This window comes from Hemiscyllium ocellatum, chromosome 11, assembly GCF_020745735.1.
Source record: "Hemiscyllium ocellatum isolate sHemOce1 chromosome 11, sHemOce1.pat.X.cur, whole genome shotgun sequence".
Lineage (NCBI taxonomy): Eukaryota > Metazoa > Chordata > Chondrichthyes > Orectolobiformes > Hemiscylliidae > Hemiscyllium > Hemiscyllium ocellatum.
This window is the reverse complement of record NC_083411.1, coordinates 32,607,520-32,634,213: the sequence shown is the minus strand read 5'-3', so window position 1 is coordinate 32,634,213 and position 26,694 is coordinate 32,607,520. Positions and strand designations below refer to the sequence as shown.

At 39.0% G+C, this 26,694-nt stretch overlaps 1 protein-coding gene across 3 annotated transcripts in view; it reads left to right on the top strand.

The window, feature by feature from the left end:
- Positions 1-26,694, top strand: part of tenm1 (teneurin transmembrane protein 1) — an 833,960-nt gene that overhangs the window by 708,466 nt on the left and 98,800 nt on the right. For all 3 annotated transcript variants that reach the window (XM_060832118.1, XM_060832119.1, XM_060832117.1), the window contains 4 exons: positions 5,724-5,973; positions 6,480-6,500; positions 17,293-17,525; positions 26,461-26,615. In XM_060832118.1, the coding sequence (XP_060688101.1) occupies positions 5,724-5,973; positions 6,480-6,500; positions 17,293-17,525; positions 26,461-26,615 (659 nt within the window). The remainder of the gene's footprint in view (positions 1-5,723; positions 5,974-6,479; positions 6,501-17,292; positions 17,526-26,460; positions 26,616-26,694) is intronic.

Sequence of the window (26,694 nt, the reverse complement as noted above, 5' to 3'; positions counted from 1 at the left end):
ACTTCTTCAAAAAACTCAACCAAGTGTGTGAGACATGATTTCCCACGCACAAAGCCATGTTGACTATCCCGAATCATCCTTGCCTTTCCAAAGGAGGTACATCCTGTCCTTCAGGATTCCCTCCAACAACTTGCCCACCACCGAGGTCAGGCTCACTAGTCTATAGTTCCCTGGCTTGTCTTTACCACCCTTCTTAAACAGTGGCACCACGTTTGCCAACCTCCAGTCTTCCAGCAGCTTACCTATGACTATCGATAATACAAATATCTCAGCAAGAGGCCCAGCAATCACTTCTCTAGCTTCCCTTAGAGTTCTAGGGTACACTTGGTCAGACCCTGGGGTTTTATCCACCTTTAACCATTTCAGGACATCTAGCACTTCCTCCTCTGTAATCTGGACATTTTGCAAGATGTTGTTGTGTCATAAATGTGAACATGAAGTAGAATATGTAAATGAAAAATATGAATTTAAAATGGAAATTGACTTAAGTCTGCAAACAAGCCACTTCGAGAAAAATAAATTATTTATGATTTGCCAAGTGCATGCCCTTGGGAGATCAATTAGTAAATAAAACTCACATTCAGTTTTAGCAAAATAAGCAGCAAAGTAGTAAAATACAAACCAAAGAATTAATGCAAATCCTAGAATACTATTCAATAGAAATGCTGTTTTAATTATTTCATCATTGTAAAATTAGAACCCTGATGTTAACCCCTATCTAATGTCCCATTGTTGATACTCACTGCTGAGAGTGATTGTTTTCAAATACAATATCAATCCACAGAAGGCAGTTTGATTTAAACTGCAGCTACCACAGGAAACTTACTAAATCACATTCCTGAAAGCCATTAAACTGTCAAAACAATGTAAGCAGTGTCTAATATGGATAATAATACACATAGGGCATGTGCCTGTGCTATTCAGCAATCTTACGAAACTGATTTCAAAATTAAAATTTGCTGATGTACCCATTGGTCACAAGGGAGATGCTGACTTTCCACTAAATATTAATTCCACTCCGATTCAATGCTGTCTGGCTATTCATAAACTAACTTGCATGAAACTACCTATATCCAACCTGCCTACTTTATGTAATATATACTACCTATTTTACTTTGGCTGACTTTATGGAATGCTATAATCCAAATATCTTCTGCTGCTGGACAGCTCATTACTATTCAGCCTTAATTCTGGCTAATTAGACCCACTTTGTTTATTCCATACCGCTGAATGCCAGTCTCTCCCAATACTTGATTAGGGCTATCCTCTCCAAATTCTGATGTTATGTGCTTGTGTTTCCTGCTGAATCTGTTCACTTGTTTGACTTTGTGGACATGGGGCGTCATAGTTGGTGGTGTTGGGTGGTGGGGAAAGTGAAACTGTATGATTCGCATTGAATTGTGTTCACTATTAGGATTCAAGCAGATGGCAAATGACTACCTTCATGGTAATGTTGTCAAAAATCACTTGACACTGTGCTATAGTCCAACCTGCTTATTTGAAACCGCAAGCTTTCAGAGCCCCCTTTCATTTGCAAACTATCGAAAAATTAAAAACTTGCACCAAATCTAAGATGTTACATCTAATCCCTAAGATAGAGAAGGCTTTTGTGATTGGTGTATGCAGGAATTGTGTGATTCTGAAAACCTGCATTTGACAGCTAGCAGAGTTCACCAGTGAAACTAATTAGCCTTTACTGATTTGATTCTCTCCAGCATTTTCCATGTAAGGTAACAGTTTTCTAATCTATTTAAACACTTGCATTATAATATAATAAAACATCAAAAGAAAAGAACAATATTACGTGACATTTTCTAATTAAACAAATGTCAGCATTTTAAGATCATTTCAGCGCAGAAGAATAAATGAGACAAAATCACTCAAGCTCTTTGCTACCTTTGTGTTAAAACTGACAATAATCTTTTAATGCTATGGATAACATTTACTATGTCCCATTTTGAATAATGACAAACAAAAGAAAAATCTTGCTGCCACTTGTGTTTTCAATTGCATGAAGTGCATTAGTGATAGCTAAAAGTCTGCTACAAATAGGGGAAAATATCTTATTTTGTTTTGCAACTAATTCAAATTATGATACATTTCTGATATAAAGTCATAGAGTATTAGAGTAGTAGAGCATGGATACACACCCTTGTGTTTAACTCGTCCATGCCAACCAGATATCCTAAATTAATCGAGTCCCATTTGCCAGCACTTGGCCCATATCCCTCTGAACCCTTCCTGTTCACACCCCCATCCAGAGCCTTTTAAATGTTGTAATTGTACCAGTCTCCACCAGTTCCTCTGTCAGCTCATTCCATATATGCACCACCCTTTGCGTGAAAAAGTTGCCATTTAGGTTTCTTTTAAATCTTTCCTTTCTCACCCTAATCCTATGCTCTCCACTTCTGGACTCCCCCACCCCAGGGAAAGGGCCTTGTCTAGTTACCCTATCCATGCCCCTCAAGGTTTTATAAACCTCCATAAGATCACCCTCACACCAGAGAAAACAGCACCAGCCTATTCAGTCTCTCCCTGTAGTTCAAACCCACCAACTCTGGCAACATGCTTGCAAATTTTTCTGAACCCTTCCCAGTTTCACAACATCCCTCCTATAAGAGGGAGACCAGAATTGCACACAATATCCCAAAAGTGCCCTAACCAATGTCCTGTACAGCTACAACATGTATTTTTTAACATTTATTCTTCAATTTAACCTTTACATTCTAAGAAATCTCCCACCATTTTAGATATCAAACCAATTAGCGGCATTGTAATGCCATTGTACTTTCTTCCAATCAACAACTTGAGTTTTGCAAATCAATTCTCATCAATGTTTTGGAGTCAGGTGCTATTGGTAAATGAAAATATAAGATTAAAATTCTCCACAATCATCTCCTTTAAATAATTTGTTCCAAAGCACATTATTCTAATTGAACATATTCCTTGTAACCATCATTTTAAATGCTATAGAAAAAAACTAATCCATTCTACTTATGTTGGAGAAAAACAATTATTACACAATATCTGCATTGGCAAAGTTTTTGCTATATTGAAGGGATAAAATTCAAAAGGAGTTTATGTTTAAACAAGAAGAATTTGCGAGTAAACTGGAAAATCAAATAAAATATCTGTATTTGAAGATTAAACTTGAAAATCACCAACCAGGGAACACATTGAAGGAAGACATATAAAAGGTACATTTAGTTGTATTTATTGATTAAAGAAAGCAGGGATACTATGAGAAAGCAATTATTTAGTTTCAATCTGTGACAAGGGATTGCATTTTTCGTTCAACTTGCTGTTTACTAATCCTCGAATTCATAGACACTTATACATTTAAAACTTTGCCATTTCAGTATATTACTGCAACAATTTTATCATCTTATTTTGTGGTGGTTTTAGTTTTGGATTATGGCCAAAAGGATTATTTATTATACATGACTAAGGGAAAGTAAAAGTATATGATTGCTAATAACAGAAATTAGTTTTTTTTTAATTGGTTCCACCCTTAAAATTAGCCATCATGACAACTGGGAAGAAAGGGACAGTCTCATTTGGCTTTTCCTCCTACTCCTCGTGCTTATGTTCCTCAGATGCTTCTTCCAGAGCTCGGAGGCAAGGGCTGGCCTGCCAGAATGGTGTTGATATGCAATAGTTAGCCCTCAACCAAACTGATCAGGGCTCTTTCAGAAACAACACAAACAGAGAATTATTGTTTCAGGACATCAATGTTCTGTCACATTTTCTGTAATAGCTTGGATCTCATTGTAATTCCTGATGAAGGGCTTGTGCCCGAAACATCGAATTTCCTGTTCCTTGGATACTGCCTGACCTGCTGCGCTTTAACCAGTAACACATTTTCAGCTCTCATTGTAATCCACCCATATGTGCACCAGTTACAAACCAATGTCATGAACTATGTTATCAGAGGATAGACAGCACCAATCTTTTTGGTTTTATCTGGTGACTGAAATGCAGTTGTCCCAGCTGGCAGCCAAGGAATGCTATCAGGATGCTGGACATTTTTTAGATAGTACCTTACCAGCTGGATAGAGTGAGGAGAATCCCTTTTTATCCTGAGGATGGGACTCTGTTGACATGCATTGTGATATCAAGATTAGAGTGGTGCTGGAAAGGCACAGCAGGTCAGTCAGCAACCGAGGAGTAGGAAAATTAACATATCGAGCAAAAGCCAAATGAAGGGCTTTTACCCAAAATGTCAGTTTTCCTGCTCCTCGGATGCTGCCTGACCTGTTGTGCTTTTCCAGCACCACTCTAATCTTGACTCTAATCTCCAGCATCTGCAGTATCCACCTCCACCATGCATTTCGATATATCTGCAGGTAATGGCTACTTGGGGAAACCTACAATGCAAGCAAATGTTTGTGCTCCCTTTGCCTGCTGGTCTCTGGCAAGAGAAAAAGGAACAAAGTTAGTAATTTTTGAATGGAAAGCTCCAGTGACCTCCTTTACACTGTAGCTATCAACAAACTGTCAGATGTTGCTAAGATTTCCAGTTCCTGCCGAGAATGATCCGACTCACAGGTTTATTGCCACAAACAAAGTTGTCTTTGCCCTGTTATGAGGTTCGGATTATGGCTACAGAGTTAACAAATGTCACAGAAGTCATCTTATTGGAGTGCACACATCTCATATAAGTTATATCACTGATGTTCAGGTATGAATATTCCTGTCTCAACCTCTTTGCTGGCTATGAATGACTGCTGAGTGTTCTTCTCCCCTCATTCTCCTCTCACATCCAGACACCTGCTTTGCATGCCCTCTACTTATCATCAAAGTCCATTCTCTGTTTCAAGAGGAAAGCATCATGTCTGTGAATAACTACTCAGTCAGCACAAAACATCTCCACCCTCTGCCACACTGTATCCTATAGACATTTGCTGCTTGAAACAACTATAGAAGGCACTAAACAATTGCAAAGTCATAGCAACAGTCCAAAGAAATTAACTTATAAACAATTAAAAAGTGCTGTTGGAAGTCTGTTATTCCACTTCATGCAAGTTCAGCTCTGCAAAGCTATGAGAAGAAATTAGCAGGGGCACTGTGTTCCAAAATGACAATATTAGCATCAAACTATCCTGCAGACAAACATCAGGTTCTGCTTTTTCTACATTCATCCTGTGGATCTAGGCTATGCACTCACTAATATTTAATCAATAAGGTGTCTCGAGTGATTCAAGGCAGAAGTATGAGTCCACAACAGATGACATCTTGTTTCTCAAATTGCACCCCTTATGTCCAAATAATTGATAATGCTCAGCCCTGAAATCATGGGAAGTTCTTGAGCTGAAGAAGGATCTCTGGCCCTTTTTGCCTGAATTAGCTTTAGCCTAATTTTTAAGAAATAATTCAAGAGTTGCTGGTGATCTTGAAAGTTCAGCCCTAAAAAGAAAGTCTCTTCTGAAGAAGGGGTAAGAAAAGAGAGAAAATCTGTCAACAACAATATGAACAAGTAGAATAGTTTAGAAATCGGATGAACCCAGAACAGGTTCTTTTCACAAGGTAGAGTGGACTGGTGTTGGGGTGAGGGGGTGCTCTGTGGGAAGGATTTTGAATATTGATCACTATTCTCATTTATTTCTGATTCAAATTTGTGGTTATCACTCAACTGAAGGACCAAGATCATGCTCTAATCACAAACTACAAAACCACAGCATGGTATCTATCTCAGCTGTTTTCTTCTTTCATTTTGCATTCAGGAATACTGCATAAAGGAAATGGGGAAAACCAGTTTATATCCCAACAGCCTCTTGTCATTACAAGCGTGATGGGAAATGGTCGTCAGCGGAGCGTTGCTTGTCCAAACTGCAACAGCCTGGCACACGACAATAAACTCTATGCACCAGTTGCTGTGGCATGTGGCCCAGATGGCAGTGTCTACATTGGGGATTTTAACTTTGTACGCCGGATCTTTCCATCTGGAAATGCCATAAATATTTTAGAATTGAGGTATGATGTTCTTGGACCAATTTATCTGTTTGAGACTCAAACCTAAAGTTCAGCTATTGATAGCATGGGTCTTTTCAGAGTTTATGGTTATCAAGATGGTGAATATAAAAGTAAATACAAATTCTTCATATTTTAAATCTCACAGTAGATTTCATGAGTTTTTTTTTACTTATGTACATTTGAATGCTAATGTTATTTCCAGTTACAGTAACTAGTTTCTGCACAAAGGGCTAGTACAGTCAATGCTTTTTCTGTATTTCCTTCACCAATCATTCTAGATTTGTAACTAGTACAGATGTTGAAAGTTCTGGTCATGAGCTCAAGCTTAGAATTTTCATTAAAACCGTGAAAGATATTCAACTAAAGCACAGCATGATTTCACCCAGCTTTCTGTGTGCATTTTATTAAATTTTATTTCCTTTAAATTGATTCATATAGCAATTAAAACCTGTTTTCTTTTTTTTAAATCATCTGTTGACTTTGCAATTCTCAACTTGTTGTGTCAGAAACCGAGACATGCGACACAGGTAGGTTGAACATTTTAAATGTTTTTGATTTGCAATTTTCAGATTAAAATTCCCTTTTCCCAACCTGCCCCTACTTAACCCCCCCCACCCAAAAATCTGTATTTCTAAACCATCATGCACAAATGTATTATTTAAAATCATACCTTGTAGATTGTGCAAAATATTTTACATTTGTTTAACAAGGCTAAAATGGCAAAACTTTGCAAGAAGATCACAGATCTTCCACATAAATGATTTGGATGTGAACATAAGAGGTATAGTTAGTAAGTTTGCAAATGACACCAAAATTGGAGGTGTAGTGGACAGTGAAGAGATTACAACAGGATCTGGACCAGATGGACCAATGGGCTGAGAAGTGGCAGATGGAGTTTAATTCAGATAAATGCGAGGTGCTGCATTTTGGGAAAGCAAATCTTAGCAGGACTTATACACCTAATGGTAAGGTCCTAGGGAGTGTTACTGAACAAAGAGACCTTGGAGTGCAGGTTCATAACTCCTTGAAAGTGGAATCGCAGGTAGATAGGATAGAGAAGAAGGCGTTTGGTATGCTTTCGTTTATTGGTCAGAGTATTGAGTACAGGAGTTGGGAAGTCATGTTGCGGCTGTACAGGATATTGGTTAGGCCACTGTTGGAATATTGCATGCAATTCTGGGCTCCTCCCTATTGGAAAGATGTTGTGAAATTTGAAAGGGCTCAGAAAAGATTTACAAGGATGTTGCTAGGTTTGGAGGATTTGAGCTATAGGGAGAGGTTGAACAGGCTTGGGCTGGTTTCCTGGAGCGTTGGAGGCTGAGAGGTGACCTTATAGAGATTAACAAAATCATGAGGGGCATGGATAGGGTAAATAGACAAAGTCTTTTCCCTGGGGTCAGTGAGTCCAGAACTAGAGGGCATAGGTTTAGGGTGAGAGGGGAAAGATATAAAAGAGACCTACAGGGCAACCATTTTCACACAATGGGTGGTACGTGTGTGGAATGCTAGAGGATGTGGTGGAGGCTGGTACAAATGCAACATTTAAGAGGCATTTGGATGGATATATGAATAGGAAGGGTTTGGAGGGGTATGGGCCGGGTGCTGGCAGGTGGGACTAGATTGGGTTGGAATATCTGGTTAGCATGGACGGGTTGGACCGAAGGATCTGTTTCCATGCTGTACATCTCTATGATTCCATGACTAAGTGTCCTCTGACTGCAGCAATATGGCCCTGCAAATATGGACAGAACCTGTCACTGTGTCTGTCCAGTAACAGAAACCATTCATTCAGGGCTGTCAAGAAAAGTAAAGACTAAGGAAGGGGAAGGATTTACAGAAAGTAGATCTGCTGTTGCAACATTCCTGAACATCTCTGCTGAACCTACTGCAGGATATCTTTTAAATCTTCTCAGTGGATTTCTCATCAAAAAGCGAACAAAGTACAAAAAAACGAAAATGGATACAGGATGAATAAAAGATTGTGATTGGGAACTCAAATAGTCAGTGATCGTGGGAATGAAGTGGGTGCTGTTGAGTTGGAGATTATGGGACTGTTGTGGAATGGTAGATAGTCAGAGATCATTGTAGTTTGTAAGGACCTTCCGTTATTTGCAGGATATGTAAAGAGATTTGTTTATGGGGCGGGAGAAAATATCCACCTCCTCTTGGCCCACATGTCAAGTGATGCCAATGTAATGGTATTGTCACTGAGCGCGTAATGCAGACTCCCAGGCTAATGGCTGTCAGGACATTGCTCAAATCTCGCAGTAGAATTTAAAGTTATTTAATAACATTTGGAATTAACAACCAGTCTCAGGAATGGTGACCATTGATTGGCATAAAAAAAACCTAGTTTGTAAATGTCCTACAAGGAAGGAAATTTTCTGGCATTATCTGATCTGGCAAACATGTGACACCAAGATGACAATAACTGCTCTTTATAATGGCCTATCAGCCATTCTGTGAAAAACTAATTAGGGCAACAAATGATCTCCTTGACAGAGATGCATATAGCCATGAAAGGATTTTAAAAATTATTCCAACACTTTTCAATTCCTTTTATCTGTTCGGATTCCCATATAAGCAGTTATTCTTAAATTCAAGGAATGTAGCCCCTTTAAAAGATTTTAGGTTAGATTAAATTAGATTCCCTACAGTGTGGAGTCAGGTCCTTCAGCACAAGTCCACACCGACCCTCCAAAGAGTAACCCACCCAGACCCATTCCTCTCTGACTAATGCATCTAACACAATGGGCAATTTATATTGACCAATTCACCTGGTCCACAGATCTTTGGACTGTGGGAGGAAACCAGAGCACCCTGAGAGAATGTGCAAATTCCACACAGACAGTCACCTGAGGCTGGAATCAAGCCTGGGTCCCTGGTGCTGTGAGGTAACAGTGCTAACCACTGAGCCACCGTGCCGCCCACAATAATTAGATTCCCTACAGTGTGGAAACAGGCCATTTGGCCCAACAAGTCCACACCACCCCTCTGAAGAATAACCTGACCAGGCCCATTTCCCTCTGACTAATGCACCTAACATTATGGGCAATTTAGCAGGGCCAATTCACCTGACCTTTAAATTTTGTTTTGAACTGTGGGAGGAAACCCAAACACACGCACGGGGAGAATATGCAAATTTCTCACAGTCGCCCAAGGCTGGAATCGAACCCAGGTCCCTGGCACTGTGAGGCAGTAGTGCCAACCGCTGAGCCACCATACCACCCCATATTTTACTAAGCAACCACCTTCTAACAACATATTGGTCCATCATAAATCTCTTCCTGTTAAAACCAGAAATGGGTGGGTAGAGTAATGCTTTAAGATTTTAGAATTTGTACTTTTTACCTGCCCCAACCCCATCAGTGCTTGAGGATTAAAATTCTATCCCTTCCTCACATGTCTGTGAAAGAAAGTCCCCTGCATGATCGCAATTCGAAAGCAACTAGACTACTTTAATAATAAATTGAAAAGCATAACCTTCACTTATGGAGCATTGAAGAATCAAAGTTGCAATATTTCATCTGATTGACTTTTATAGACCTATTAAACAATAGTATGAGCTATATATGTCACAGAGATACTTAAAGATTCATGTATAATATTGTTGCATATTCGTGAAGTGACTAAAATATGTATGTTATTTACAGAGTACATATAAAATATGACTGAGTGCATCTTTATTCACTAAGGCAAGCTCCAACTCTCTGAGTCGTGTTTGAAACTGAATGTGCCACAGATTCAACAAGTTTGCCCGAATAATTATGCAATTCACAAAACAAACTGGACTCGATTCATTTTGTTTCATCTTTATGTAGATGAGGGAGATAGTGGAATCAAGAGTTATGGAAATAAGGCAGGGAAGCGGATACTGATTAGGAATGATCAGCCATGATCATATTGAATGGCGGTGCAGGCTCGTAGGGCTGAATGGCCTACTCCTGCACCTATTGTCTATTGTCTATTGTCATATGTATCATGAATAGGTCTTTGTGGACTCCAGAGGTGTGCTTTTAGAGTGCAAAGAGAAACTATAGCTGGAGATATTCTCACACCTATCAGCTACAAGTGAAAACAAGCAATAGTGATCCCACTGAGCTGGACAACAGAGTCATGGTATTAGCAGAGAAGGATGTGAAGAACTAAAGTAGTAATGCAGAACAGTCATAGGAGAAATTCAACTGTGATGTAGGTTTGCGCTTTATCGATGCTGTGTCATGTAGCTGGAGAACTTCAAACAGAAACAGGGCATTCAAAAACTTTGGCTAAGAAAAGGAGGTTAGAGATGAGCAGCTTTCAAGTATAAAGGGGTTAAAATGGATTCTTTGAAAAGGGGATAATGACAATAACTTAAATTGAAAATGTGGAACATAAATTTAAGGATAGCAACCATTTACAATGTTAACTTGTATGGGGCCAGGCAAGGCAAAGTTTTGAATTAGGGTAAAGATCATGGAGAAATTCAAGTTAATTGCTGGTTTAGGGTTGAAGAGCTAAGTTACAAATTTGCTTTGGTGTGCAAGGAGACATGGAAGAAGCAGCAGATAGTCTCAAACTTAGTGAAAAAGATACGCAAAGTTCCTTCCACTTTTTCAAAGTGAGGGCAGAGAAAAAGGAATTAAAGGATTAAGACATTGTAACCTTTTGGGTTTGACAACCACACATCCAGAAAATAGGCAGCTGGATATTTGTAAGTAATTTTCAGGTAGTTTACTAATGCACAACAGCTTAGATATGACCTATTATTTGAATACATAGGAAAAATATGCAACCTATAACAGCTGAGAACCAGTTTACTGATACTGGAGGAGGAACAGCTAATTGGCACTGACTGTGTTGATCTCAATAGTTCACAACTGCAAAATTCTATTCTTTAGCCAACATTTTCAGGAATTCTTTACCAATCTTCCTCCATCTTCCCTGATCTGTTTTTCATCTGAAGGTTGCAGTTTGATGTGGACCACACCTGTGTCTGAGAATTTTAGTTAAGTACCTTATTGCTAGAGGTTGGTCATTTATCTTATGTCAACAATTTGCTTGAACCTTTCTAACTGAACAACATAGAACAGTTACCAAAGATGTCAGGATGTTACTTCCCTTCCTGTTCATCACTCAGCTTTTTAGTTTACTTCATGCCGAGGGTCATTTTCTGGCCCTTGCATTGATACAGATATATGCAGAATACAAGGAGACTCCCTCATATCAGTTGAGAAATACAGTGGCCTCAATAGTTGGAGTGCGATCTTTATATCATTTATCTCTACCTTGCTTCTTTTTTTCCCTGACTGTTGATAATTGTTTATGCTTTTCCAGAAAGATTAAATCAATACTGTGCCAGCTAAATCCAAAAGAGTTCTAAACTATCCTAAAAATAGTCTTAATTTAGTGTCTTTATTTCTTATTAACATTTGATTATGGGCAAAATAAAGAACTGCGGCTGCTGTAAATCAGAAACAAAAACAAGAGTTGCTGGAAATGCTCAGCAGGTCTGGCAGCATCTGTGAAGAGAAATCAGAGTGAATGTTTCTGGTCTGGTGACCCTTCCTCAGATAACTCTGATGTCTCTTCACAGATGCTGCCAGACCTGCTGAGCTTTTCCAGTAAAGACAAAAGAAAACTCGGTTGCTTTCATGATCACCTGACCCAACCTAATTGCCATGAGGTGATCAGTTGAGTTATACCAGGCTGGAGTGTCTTAAGTCAATCAAGAAGTTATTCACTAACTCTGCTTTGTGTGTTAATATCTCACAGAAGCTTGACTGACTCAGGATGTAAGTATTATAGCAGTTCCACAAGAGTCTTATACATATATGCATTATGGTCCTTTGGTACTGACAGCTTTTTGAGTTGATAAACACTCCGAGGTGATCTGAGTGAACCACTTATGCAGCCTAAAACTTACTGGTCCAGTGGGAAGCCAGCCAAAGTGACAAAGCCAAGCAAGCACTCACTCTCACTGACCTCATCAATAGAGCAGTGAACTGATTTTCTAACCCTGAGCAACATAACATCAGCCAATTGTGAGTTGCAGTTGCGAGCAAGCAGATTGCGACAAAGAGTCGTGGTTAGTACATTGCCACCTGGTCTATTTGGCAGGAAGCATTTTTTCAGGACGCTGCAAATATCAGAGATCATTTGTGAAAATCTGAGCTCCTAAAATCCTGGTGCTTGGTAATAACGAGGAAATCTATCCCCTTTCTGCAAGCCCTTCTTTGGAATAATACCTCCTGTAAACGGGAACTTCATGCAAATCTCCTCCATCCTGTGAAGTGATAGATGATTGAGGTGAAGACTACTGATCCTGACCCCACTAATTTTGTTATTCCACTTCTGAGGGACAAAGTGAAGAGTGATAGGCAGCTCTGAAAGTTGAAGCTGAGAAATGCAGATCAAAACAAATAAGTTCCAAGGTAGTAAAAATCACCTTGAAGGCCACTCCAGCAAGCCGAAGCCTTTTATTAAGGTTAAAATTACAAGTCAGAGGCTGGGAGTTCTGTGGTAAGGAACTTACCTCTTGACTCTTCAACTGTCAATCACCTGCAGGGCACAAATTAGGAGTGGGATAGAATACTCCCCACTTGCCTGGAATAGCACAGCTCCGACAATATTCATGAAGCACAGCATGATCTATTTGGCTGGCATTTGTTCCAGCACCGTATACATCCATTCTCTCCACCACCCATCACAGTGTTAGCAATGTATACCATCTACAAGCTGCAGAGTAGCAATACTCCATAGCTCTTTTGACAGCTCTTTCAAGAAACAAAACCTCTACCAACAAGATACACAGCAGCAACAGATGCATGGAACCCCATCACCTGTAAGTTCCCTTCCAAGTCATTCAGCATCCTGACTTGCAACTATATGCTGTTCTATCGTTGTTGCTTCATTAAAATCCTGGGACTCCCTCGCTAACAGCATTGTGGGTGCACCTACACCAGAGGATTGTGGGTGTTCTTGGAGGCGGAATACCATGTTCTCAAGAACAGTTGGGAGTGGACTAATGTTGGGCTAGTAAGCAACACTTGCATCCTGTGAATGAAATAATCAAATCCAAATCTCCCACAATCCAACACAAGCCCCCACCATCTGACTAACCCACAAGATTGACTTTACCAGCCCCAAACTGACAACTGCTCAACAAGCCAACTACTAGCCACTTCATCCCTTTGCTACTCTACCGACATGCCACTTCAATTGGCTGTTACCCCACCCACCACTTAGCACCACTGTCAATAATTCCAGTGCTAACTGGACGGGGTTGAGCCATAATGACAGATGAAGTATTCTGAATGAAGAAGGATTCTACAACTGAGGGTTGCAATTAGACCTTTAGAATAAAGTTACATAGTACTGTGTGAAGGTATTTAATTTCCACATTTCAAACTCTTGTGAACAGTAGATAAATTACCAAGTAATCTATTTTGTTAGTTATTTGTTTAAGGTTAAATATTGGCCAAACCTATTTGAATGAATATAACACGATTGTTTGAGAGGACAGAAAAGACCTTGGTTTAATGTCCCAGCTGAAATTTGACACCTCTGAGAGTGCAGCACTCCTGCCATACTGCACTGAAGTGTCAGTATGATCAGAACACAGAATAAAGAACAGTGCTGCACAGGAACAGGCCCTTTGGCCCATCAAATCTACACTGACACATCAAGCCTGCTTAAACTAAAAACCGTTTACTTCTACACACTCCGATTACATGCTCTAATCTCCAGACAAGGGTTTGAATACTTGGCCCTTTTGATTTAGACACTAGCACTGAGCAGCAGATTATGTACGAATGGATACATTCCACAACTCCTCTTGGTATGTTTACAGTGTCACTATGAGTCAAATGAATCGTGCCCTCAACATGGGAAAAGTTGCAATTTGAATAATGGCTGCTGAAGGGTACACTGTTGAGACGCATGCATAGAAAACTGAATTTTATGTTTTTTGGCTAATTTTGAGTCACATCGAGTTTGTTTGGGGATTCTTGCCATGATGCTATCCCACGTTTCTTTGCCATATCTCATCAAAATTGCTACTCTTGCCCCTATGGCATGTATCACAGTCAACCTCTGCCCCAGCTTACCGTGCTCCATTTCTGGATGAATTTGCAACTCTGTCAATATCCACCAGAAGGACAGCATCCCTTGCTTCCACCTTTGGAAGACCACCACAAAAACTGAAAGCTGCCATGCTCAGTTTTGAACACTGTGAGGAGACAGAGCTGAAAAGGCGAGGTTGTCACCAGCTTTTTGCCACAGGGACCTTGGAGATCCTGGTTGACAGGATGGTTCAGATGACAGCAGTCCGCCTCCCAGAGGATCAACGGAGGATGCTACTCCACCAGGCAAAGCAGCCTTGTCAAAGATCGCCTCTAGGGGCAGTGGCAGCTCCAGGATCTGGAGGACTGACTGCAGAGCAGAATGAAGGTGAATGACCTCCTCTACCTGCCAGGGTAAGTGCAAGCCCTGCTGTCTGCTACGTTACACTAATCCTATCCCTGCTACTGCATATCCCATCTCGCCTTATGCTCTGACACCCTCTATTGGATGCACCATCTTTCCTCACTTGATCTCATTGCCTTCCAGTCCCCCAAATGACTAGTCCTGTTGCATAGCCTCCATACTGCTGTCTCACTCCTGCAGAACAATTCAACACCTTTTCTCCACATGCACCAGCACAAACAGACATAGCACCCATTTGTATAATACTGATTTGCCCTCTTTCTGCCACTGGAGGAGAAGACATCCCCTAACAGGCCAGAGTTTTATTCCACTCTATGGCATCACTTCATCGACTCTACTGATGCACAGTGGATGGGTGGATGCACTGAGTGCCAAATATATCTTGTTAAAGCAGGAGAAGCATTACCTGGCATTGAGTCAGTCTCACACCTTAGGCACACTCCATTCAACATTCTCTACTGGTCAGGTGACTGTGAATGTAGTTGTCATTGAGTTCCCCAGCAATCACAGTTTCAGTGAAGTGCAATACACAGAGAGGGTTGATGCTGCAGCATGGCCAGGGAGATGTCATATTAAACTATAAACTGTGCATGAGTATCCAGAACAATGTTATTCATCTGTGAAAGCCTAATGATGTGTGGTTGCTACCATTATTGGAAACAAAGGACTGACCATGATCTACTCCCTGGGCTATAGAGACGCAGATCTATTTATTAAACTACTCGGAATGGACTCCTGATCAAGGCAAAAACTATGGACTGGTATGGAGGCCACATTAACTAACTGTGTACGGCGATCCTGACTTATGGGTGCTGCCATGGACTTCACTGAGGACTATATCGCCCAGACGTTCAAACATAGCCAACTGTTTGCTGCAGATGGTGTGTGTTTGGCTTTAATGCTGCTGGTACAGGTTTGATGCTGACATGGCACACTGCTGTACGATAAGATATAAAGACCATTGGTTGAGGGATACTGAGTAACACAGCCACTGTGATTTGGCCAATTGGCACTGGCAGGGTGGTTATATTGATACAACCATACACAGCTGCTTGTCAAGTTTGGTGAGATTGGTAGCAGAATATTAATGAGGTAAGTTGGGCTGTTGACAGGGAGCTTAACAAGTTTAATCACATTAAGTGGAAACTTACCACTGCCTGGTGAGAAATGCACGACCCTACTTGAGAAAAATATAAAAGATGGAGCAAAATGATCACAACATTGAGATGAGCATTGCTGCACATAGAGTTATGGATGCTTAGACCTCGATAACATTGAGCCCATATTGCAACAGTGTGTGAAAGGCAGTTGAATCCTGTAAATCCGTGATACAGACTCAGTTGCTAGAAGGAGCCTGTGGCATAAACAGAAGCCAATACCATCCTTCACTGCCATTAGTCATACAATGCAAACTGTTCTTGCAATTCATCAAGGATCACTAGCACACTTCAGCAGCAATTATCCTGTAGTGCACAGAAAAATAACTGGCATAGTAAATCTTAGTCCCTTTCTATGCATAAACTTGCGAAAAATGAATTTGTATTACACACATATACACAACTCTATCTGCTCATAGTGGCTGCACAGTTTTGTTCCAATTTAAAATAGGCCAATGTAGTTGGAGTACTGGTGCTGAGTTCATACACTGACACAATCCAGCTAGGATGATTTACTTTCGTGAAAGCTGATTTTTACATCAAACATAAAGACCACAGTAAACAAGGTGACAATCATTAATGTTTGTCTGTAAGAGGTTTTCTTGTTCTTCAATGTGACAAAGTGACGGATTTTGTGTAGGGCAAGATGCATAGGTTCCATCAGGCTGACAGCTTGATGCCAGCTGAAAGCTGGCAAAACTTATTAAAACTACAGCTGGTGGAGCAAGTGCTTGTACCCAGTGGGACATAAAGCAGACACCACATCAGTGTTTAACCAACCAAATTCAGTCATGCTATCTGTCAAGCATTTAAGGAGAAGGACGCATAAATTGCCACTTGTGTCACTCAGCAACAAAGCTGGTTGCAGTTGTTTGTCATTCATTGACAGTAATAATGCACCAGAATTGATGATTCATACGTGGCATCAGCTGCTGGTTGATAGCTTTTGAGAGATTTTTCCAAGAATCTCTGAACAGACAACAGCTACACGGCAGATGGTCAACCACATGCAAGGGCATTGTGCACAAGACATAGAACCTTTCAAATATTATATTATAGGGCCACAGCTTCAGGTGTGCACTAAAATTGCCATATGAGGTCAGTTTAATGCTATAATTTACAACGGTAATAAAGATTGGTTTCTGAGCTGACGTGCTAAATAAACCAATATCCTAAAGTGAGGTAATGAAGTAAATGAATTAGTCATGTCTAAGTTGTTAGCAAGTTCATTTCTTTATTCAAGCAGTTCATGTTGCTTGTCTTATTTCCAAAGAGGAAATTGTTATTTAAATCATGAAAACTTGCCAGAATGATTTATATGTCATTATATTACAAAGATTATACATTATTTAGTATGACTGGAAAAGAGAAATTAATGTACTCCATGGTCATATTCACAAGTTCTTGGTTTGGTTATCATGGCAGTCTTTTTATTTTTTGAAGGATGTGACTACAAAATATTCCCTGTAAGTTTGATAGTTGAAAAGTCACCTTGACCTAAAGAAAATTACAAATGGAAAATCTCAAGGATATCACAATGATGTTAAAATGCCTCTTAACATTGCTAGATTTAACTACAAATACTGTAAACATTTTAAGCATTTTTACAGCTTTTTTATAATGATACAGTTCTATAAAGCACATGGAAATGGAAGCTCGTTCTTTAATTTCTGACATGCTTTACTTTTTGATTCAGCCACAGTCCTGCTCACAAGTATTACCTCGCCGTGGACCCTGTTTCCGGGTTGCTTTACCTGTCAGATACCAGCAGCAGGAAAGTGTACAGAGTGAAATCAGTTGTTCAAACTAAGGACATCTTAAGAAATTCTCAGGTGGTGGCTGGAACTGGAGATCAGTGTCTCCCATTTGATCAGAAACATTGTGGAGATGGGGGCAAAGCATTTGAAGCCTCTCTCACCAGTCCCAGAGGTAAAGTACATTTTCAGTACAGTCTTGAATTTAACTCAGTTAGCATTCTTCCATTGATAAGATGATTAACATGCACAAATTTGTTGGGTGTGAGACAGTTTTCTATGGTGCACATCTGTTGGTAAGTGAAGAGGCCAATACCTGAGTGACAGGTTCTTCCACAAGTACTGCATTTAAGGTGAATGTCAAGTGTCATTTTTGATATTAACATCTATTGTCAAGCTGCTATAACCACCGATTGTCATGGTGGTGCACAATGACTCACAGGTAAAGTTGTCATTTTTCTTTGTCATCAGCTTGTCCTAAAATCCAAAGTTTACAGTCTTCCTGTCACACTTACAGTCATCCTGGAACCAGAACTCTGAGCATCCTATTGGTCATCTAGCTTTGGTAACCTTACTGTACAGAAAATCCTTGGAAGTGTATCTTCAGCTATCACAAATACAGAAAGATCTTCTGCCCAGCAGTCTAGAACCATTATCTACAGCAATGCATTCAGAAAATGAGCTGTGTAAAATAATCACATATCAAATATTCAAGAAGAGGTTGCACAGGAAGTAATTTGTACAGAGCAGACCTATATCATGTGTTCAGAGTATGTCTTCAAATAAAAGCGCTTTATAATCTAGAAATTACTTTGTATGATGTTAGCACATGAGTAAACATGTTTTCCATAAAATTCAGTTATTTTAATGAAAGTGCTTACATTGTTTAAAATGGATGAGTTTCTTTGTGACAAGAGTGGATTGCAGAAAGTTGGTCCAAATGCATTTTGCATTCACACAATTTTGGAGATAAAAAGGGTGAATATGCTTCAGAGCATACGTCAGATAGTCCTCCTCCCTTTTTGACACTGGCAGGAGGCTTGATCAATTTTCATGACCATTGATGGAGTGAGTTGTCAGAATCACACAAAGGCAACTTGCCATTCGGAAAAACAGGAAATGTGTTGGTCAGTCATTTATCATGTACTTACAGTAGCCGATTTTTAGTGTCAGGAACATTTCTATATCTCTAACAGTGCCAAGGAATAATGAAAAGGTTAAAGGCTCAAAAAGGACAAGAGAATGCAAAATAAAAGGAGTGCCTGCTTCCAGCCCACGGTTTGTAGGTGGGCTAAATAACTAGAAGAAGCAATGATTCAGAATCATAGATTCCCTACAGTGTGAAAGCAGGCCATTCAGCCCATCGAGTCACACCACCCCTCTGAAGAGCATCCTACCCAGACCCAACCTCAATCTTATCCCTATGACCCTACATTTCCAGTTTTGGGGAAGGATCACTTGATTTCTGTCCAGACATGCTGCCAGACCTGCTAAGCTTATGCAGCAATTTCTATTTTTGTTTCTGATTTACAGCATCCACAGTTCTTTCAGTTTTTAACCCAACACTTCCCACCTAGCCTACTCATTCCTGAACACTATGGGTAATTTAGCATGACCATTCCACCTAATCTGTACATCTTTGTACTGTGAGAAGAAACCAAAGCACCCAGAGGAAACACACAGACATGGGGGGATTGTGCAGACCCCACACAGACAGTCACCCAAGGCTGGATTCTAACCTAGGTACCACATGCTGTGAGACAACATTTCTAACCACTGAGCCTCCATGCTGCCCTAAGCAGATTTAGAAAGGAATGACATTGAGACAATATCATTTCACTTCAATTCCGAGCCTAATATATATTCAACTCACAAAAAGATATGACTTTTTTTTCAGTCATTAAAAAATGGAATAAATGAAACCATTTTAAAAATGTATTTACTGATAAAAAGTAGTTAAGGACAACAGAATAGTTCCTTTAAATACAATACTAATGGTCTGAAACATTTCATTAGAATGTGATCAAAATTTGAGACTATGCTATATGAAGAGAAATGAGGACAAGAGACCAAGAGGTTTGGTCAAGGAAGTAAGTTTTTAAAAGCTATTTAAGTGAGGACTGAGGGATAGAGAGACAAAGGGATATTGGGAGATGAATTGCTGGGCTCAGAGCCTAGACATCTGAAGACATGGCAACTTATGGCCATGCTTAACATCAAGGTGCACATAACAAAATTTGTCATCATTTGATAAGCGTTAATGAAAATAACAACTTTCTTTTTTCTTCCAACATACTTTCAATTAACCTATGTAGCATTTTCTCTTTCTGTTGGTTTATCTTCTCTTTATCCTTTTGCTTCACTTTGTTCTGTCAACATGTCTAGCTGCATAAATTCTGAACTTTGACGACTAGCTCCCCTTAATGGTTAGATTGACTGATTGATTAGTCTTAATCAAAGACCCTGGCTCCACAATGGGCTCTGTGATTCAGGCAGACTTTGTTTCTTTGTGGCATTTCCTTTCATTCAGGCTTTCACATTGGATGTTAGGAGCAACTTGAACTATGGGTATTTATCATCATCTTCCTAGATTCCTCTTTCAAGGAAATGATCTAAACTGACAGAACCTTTCAAGAATCTTCACTAGATACATGAATGCACTTGTCTCTTTACAATAATTTCAAACACTTCCATCTCCCGACTTTCTTTTATTTTCTTATGATCAGCACTCAGCTCTCTTAGTTTTGTATCTCATGTGCAATGACTCACCAATACTTTGTCTTGTTTTTCTCTTCCTTTGCTATAGATGCAGGTTCTGACAAACTAATTTTTGTCCAATGACTGTGTTTAATGCCAACCCATAAGGTATGCAACCTATTGGAGGCTGTTCTATGAGAAAATAGAAAATTGTCAACCCTACATTAAAGGAAAACATGGAAGTTGCTGCCTAGCTTATTATCTGGCAAATAATGCTGCAAAGATATATTTATAATCTGTGACCTAGCAACACCATTTAATGCTTGGTAATATCATTCCATTCTTACTCCAGAAAACGTTTAGATTCCTCTCACTTGTATAGTGAATGAATATCTGACACAAAAAAACTCTAACAGTCCTCAAATTGCAAACCAAGTTCTAATAGCCTCAATACTTTTGACACATTTCGTATTCCACATAAATTCAAGCATTATCCACTTGCGCGAACTATTGACAAATCAAAAATTCCTTCTACTTCAAAAAAATCAGCTTATGCTTGTTCCCATAGTTTTCTTAATTTTGACCATGGAATGAAAGGAAACTTAGTTGGACAATTTGTCATCCTGAGTCACATGCATTTAAGGAGTTCCAGGCTCCTCAACTAGCCTTAGATCTAACACAACTTTGCCATGGTACTTACGGCTGTGACATTTTCCCAGATGACTATTCATAATACCCTGTAAAATTTAAACTTGACAATCCTGTATAGATGCAGATCTCACAATGTCTTCAATCACTTTTGAGATCTCTGGCCATGACACTGCTTACTGAGCTCTACTGGACATGTGGCATTATAAAGTGTCCCTGACATATTCTTTCCAATGTATCTCTCCAAAAGGAAACTTGAATGAATACTCCTTTGCCATACACTAGTAAATAAGACATGATTATGAAATGAAAACAGTGCCCAAGCTATGTGTTCTGGCCCAACTTGCTAAATGTTTGGTCTGACCATCCTTCAACACAATACTGGAAGCTGGCAGCACAGTTGTGGTCACTTCTTTGTCTTTGTTGGATTGATTCTAGGAAGCCCAATGAATCTTATATCACTTGCCCATGAACAGTTGGTTGCCAATGATTTGTTTCTGGACCAGTTTTCTCTGCTGCTGCCTGGAAGATAATCAAACTCCTATTCTCCAAAAAAGCTTGATGTTCTGACATAACTTCAAGCTTAAATGTGAAGCTAGTTGTGTGAATAACTTATACTTTTTTAACTTATTTACATATATTCAGTTGCAATGTAACTTGTAGTTGGGACATTCAGATGTCTGTTGGCTTCCATGTCAATAATTATATCTAGCTTACCAAGTCTTGGACTGTGAACGTGCCTGCTGAAATCCATTGAGCATCCTCTTTTGGCTCAAGACAATAAACTCTGTGTTTATCTCTGTTTAATATTTCTATGTATTCACCAGCTTATTGTTTGACTGAAAAGCTTGCTCTGATTTTTATTGTTCATTAGGATTCCTTTAAAAGTGTTTCTTAGGTTGTTTTCTAAGGTTGGCCCACACTCACAGTAGCAAGAGAATTTCTTTAATTCCAGAATGTAAGCTGCTGCTGTCTCACTTGTTAACTGCTTCCTGTAACAGCAAACAGTTTCATTTTTAGTCATACCATGAGTCCAGATTCTATTAATTTCAGCATATTCTAGAGCACTGGGATCTCTGGGACAATGCTGGTTGACACTACATCAAAATCATCTGGACCCATTATGGTAAGGAAAGCATTGACTTTATCCTTATCTCCTATTTTATGCAGTCAAATGTGAAATTTTCATTTGTAATTACACCAGTTCACCTTGTGAAAGTTGAATTTCCCCACTTGCCAAAATATGTCTTTTGTGGCATTTTCTTTTATTCACTTACAAAACATCCTGACTCTCTCAGTTGTACATGAAGGTGATGTGCACATTAAGCAACTTTCAAAATGCTCACATTTCCTCAAAATCAGCATTCAGAGTTTCAAAACCTGTTTGTCAAATTGTTCTTCAGTCCTAATTACTCAAATTTTAAAACTAATTGTAATGTCGCCTTGTCGCCACCTTTCTGTTGTCTACTGTACTAAGAAAAGACTCATTATATAGACTCACAGCAGGTAGGCATTATTGCACTAATTTTATTAACACCTCTCCCATTAGAAATAGAGGGGGCAGCAGAAAGGCAGATGTATTCTATGTTTACAGAAATGGGATAGTGTATAATCCCCATTAACAATTTTTAAATGATTCTATGCAACGTTCATCTGCCCAAGAGATAACATGAGTTATGTAATTTATTTTAAATAAACTGGTGACTTAGGTAATGTGCAGAGAAATATTACAATAGGTTCTCAAGTGTTTATCCAGTCACATCACCAAAACTAATCACCAGGCTCATATCTTTTCTAACTTAATGTTTAATGTTTAAAAGTACACAATGCACTATATCAACCAGTTCATTTTCAATCAACGGTGCTGAAATGATATACTTGCAAGCTAATTTTCATTGAAAGAATGTGTTGATGCCTAAAATAAACGTAAGTATATTCAGCCAAGTCAATCTGGTCGGGGGGACAATGGCCCAGAAATTGGATCATGCTGTGTCCATTTTAAAAGCATATTCCCTTTTGAATTACAATTCTTCACTTCAGTCTTCTTGAGCTGTATCCAGATTCACAGTAAAATACAGTTGATTTATATACCTTTATTTCATATAAGTCTCAATCAAAACCTCACATAGCATATTTTATGAGTGAATCACAAGTAACTGCACATTTCCAAGTTGTATACACGATAGAATGGCCCCAGTGATGCGGTCCTAGCTGACACAACTTTCAATCATCCTGTTATCAGCTTTTGAACTTGCTAAATTATACTTTTTTTGGTCCAGAGAATGCAAGTGAATGATTAGACAGAGACTTGACAATTCAGACTATGTTTGTGTTGCAAAAGTACAAGCTGAAACATAGAATGCTTGAGAAACTCTGGCAGCATCTGTTGATGATGAGTCAGAGCTGAAACAGAGTCAAATCGGACTTGAAAAGTTCACTCAATTTCTTTCCCACAGATGCTACCAGACCAACTGTATGTTCATGTTATGTTTCTTTGGAATATTAGCATCTATTTGTACATTTCAACACTTTTCTGCCATTTCTTCTAACATTCTGCGAAATCCCTCTGCTATCAATGGCTTAGTTAAAACAGTACAGGTACATATCTCATATACCTGCATTATTATGGTCATCATTAATATTCTGCTGCACAGTTTTTCACCAATTAATGTGTAAAACGAAGAATTAACTTACATTTCATCCAATGTACTTTGATTCATTTGCTTAATCTGTTCTTTAAGTGTCAACACAGCTGCTTGAACAGATTCATTGTTCAGTGCAAATCTAGAATTCTCTAACCATTGCCCATTCAGTTTGTTTCAGGCTCAATCCTAATTAATTGTGGAACTAAGCATTGTGTTCTTGCTTACTGTAGCAAGAACTCACCCAACTGACATTTAAAATACAGCAAATAGAATACCTATATCCATGCTTTAATAATTAATACATGTAAATGAATAGTTTACGCTGTGAATTTGCAACAGTTTAAAACAAGTTGATCATTGTAGTGCCAATAAAAACATCAGTGCAAATGCATTAGTTTTTCTCTACTTGATGCTTTCAGTAACACAAACAAGGCAAGTCAAGCAGTGAGATTTCCAGCTCTTGCATCCAGGTGTATTGACAGCCAAACTTTTGGTTTTATTATCCTAAGGCAGGTCTAGTTGATGACTGAATGGCAATGCTGAACATGAAAATTCCTTTTCTTTCCAGAGGTATATGTACCATAGTTTACCATAATAGCATATTAACCACATTAGGCTTCCCAAAGTTTTTGATTAACCCCATGTAACTCTTTGCAGTTGTGAGTGGTGCCCACTGCATTGTTAACTAGGAATACTCAGTTTGCTGGTGAGATTTGATAAAAGAGATTTTTCCATCTGGATGAAATTCAGCTATCTTTATGAGACATTATTCCCACTTCTCAATATTACCACTCAATCCATAATTATGCTTCTGGTTTCAAACAACCTTTTCAATTATTACCAATCAGATTTTATGCTTTTCCACTCAAAAAAATCAAAAGTTAAGAACAGATACAACTACGGTGAAAGTCTTCAGAGAAGCTTGTTCCTGTGTTGATTTTGTAATCATTCATTTTGTATTGTTAGACTGTTAGAGACTCCTCATTGAATGTTATTGCTGTTCAACTGGTCAGATTGATAGCAAAGTCAATAATCATTTTTAAGAGCATTGCTAAAATTGGTCAAAAATATGCCAGTCTACAAGAGACACTTGAAGTAAAGAGATTAGAGAAAAGGCACAGCTGACAGGGCTAGTTTGGTGTTAATGCTTAAAAGTTTGAAATCAACCTGTGTAACTTTAGCAAGAAACACACTAACGTAAATAGAAGCAGAAAATGCTGGAGACAACAGATCAGGCAGCCTCTGTCAGAAACTGTTAACATTTTTGTCTGAACTGGATGATATGTGATTTATTAATTGTCTCCACCATTTTCTTACTTTTATTTAAATTTTCTTTAGAACATTTGGGAGCAGCACATTGGCACAACGGTTAACACTGCTGCCTCACAGTGCCCAGGGATCCAGGTTCAATTCCAACCTTGGGTGGCTGTCCGTGTGGAGTTTGCACATTCTCTCTCTGTGTCTGTTTGGGTTTCCTCCCAAATCCCAAAAATGTGCAGGTTCAGTGGATTGGCTATGCTAAGGTGCCCTATTGTTTCCAGGGATATGCAGTCAGAGTGGATTAGCCATGGTAAATGCAGGGTTACAGGGACAGGGTGGGTGACTGGGTTAGATATTGTTCAGAGGGTCAGTGTGGACTCAGTGGGTCAATTGGGATTAAATGAGGAAAAGTCATATTAAACTCAAAATACTAACTGTTTCTTTCTCTATAGCTACTGCCAAATCTGCTGACATTCCTGCATTTTCTGTGTTTGCCCAATTATCTGCTCTTTCCATTGTCATCTCTGCCATTTTACAGGAGAGGGAAGTTTCAACCAGGATCTCAATTTAATATCTCTTTGAGAATGTTATATCTTTCATGGTGCTGTGCTCCCCCTGTACTACTCCTACAAGGTTAAAGGTTAATTTATATGTTTTATCTCTGCAGTGGGGGATGATCCACAATCTCCTCATTTACATATGACATTATTAACACTGAGAATGGCTGATGGTAATGGACAAACAGAATACAATGAAGAAAATGAAAAAAAACGCTAATTATTTTAAGTCAGGATGTGATGCATAAAACTCCAAATGTTTAAGATTCAATACTGACAATTACTACTGATGTACTATTTATGAGATCAAGTGCTGTTTAAAAAGTAAATTAGCTATCGAACACATTCTTATTTTTATTAGCTTTAAAATTTCAGTTCCCAGAATAAAATAACCATAAAGTTCAGAAATAGATCAGCATTGAGGAAAACTATTGAATGTTCTGTCAAATTTGTTGCACAAGGCTTACATTAGAAGCAAAATACTGAAAAGCATATTCTGCAAAAATTAATCAGGAAGTGATTATGAATGAGAGCAGTTGTCAGCATTGAAATGCAGTTTAGTAACCTGAATTTGTACTTGCCTGCAATTAGGAATAATTCATGTTTATCCAAAACACACTTGTAGTATTGTACAGTGTAGATAATTATATCTAATTATGGTTTGGAAATTGCCACTGTCTCTTGTGCAGTGTTGATACGGACAGCAAGTTGGATAGCATATTTAATTAACTTGCAGCAATTTTACTAATTCTTCATATTACTGCTACTTACATTTACCCTGTCTCGAACGTGTGCTGTTTTTGATATGAGAGTGTTTAATGGGAGGAGTTATAACTGTTGCTTACCCTGCAAGTGTTTGACAGTAGAGAGAGCTTCCCTTGGTTTGGAGCTAACTGTAACCTGAGTCCAAACATTCCAAATTGAAGCTCCATTCCAAAGGCTTGAATACAGAGTTAAGCTGACACTTAAAAGCAGTACTGTTGGAAATGCCAGTCCTTACCTCTTAGACCCAAAAGCACCAGTCAAGTTCCCCAGATATGCAAATGATACTTTTTCCACAACTAACCCAACACAAAGCTGATTAGCTGTGGACCCACCTCATAGCTGTTTATGGTATGTGTGCAAATTGCTGCCAATATACCTCTAGTACAACAGCAACTACGTTGTGAGAGTATATAATCAGCTTTGAGGAGCTTTGCAATGCCCTGAGGACTTTAATGGCATTATATAAATGAAGTTGTTCATTTCTTTACCAACTTTTTTCCGTTTTTTAAAATATCTTTGCACTGTCATTTCCAAATAGGGATCGCCGTTGATAAGTATGGATTCATCTTCTTCGTGGATGGAACCACTATTCGAAAGATTGATCAGGATGGTGTGATCACAACAATAATTGGTTCCAATGGTCTAACGTCGACACAACCTTTGAGTTGCGACTCAGTCATGGATATTTCCCAGGTAATTGCAGAGGGTTTTTCCCAGAATGGAAAAGTCAACTACAAGAGGACGTAGATTCAAGTTGAGAGGGGTAAGTTTA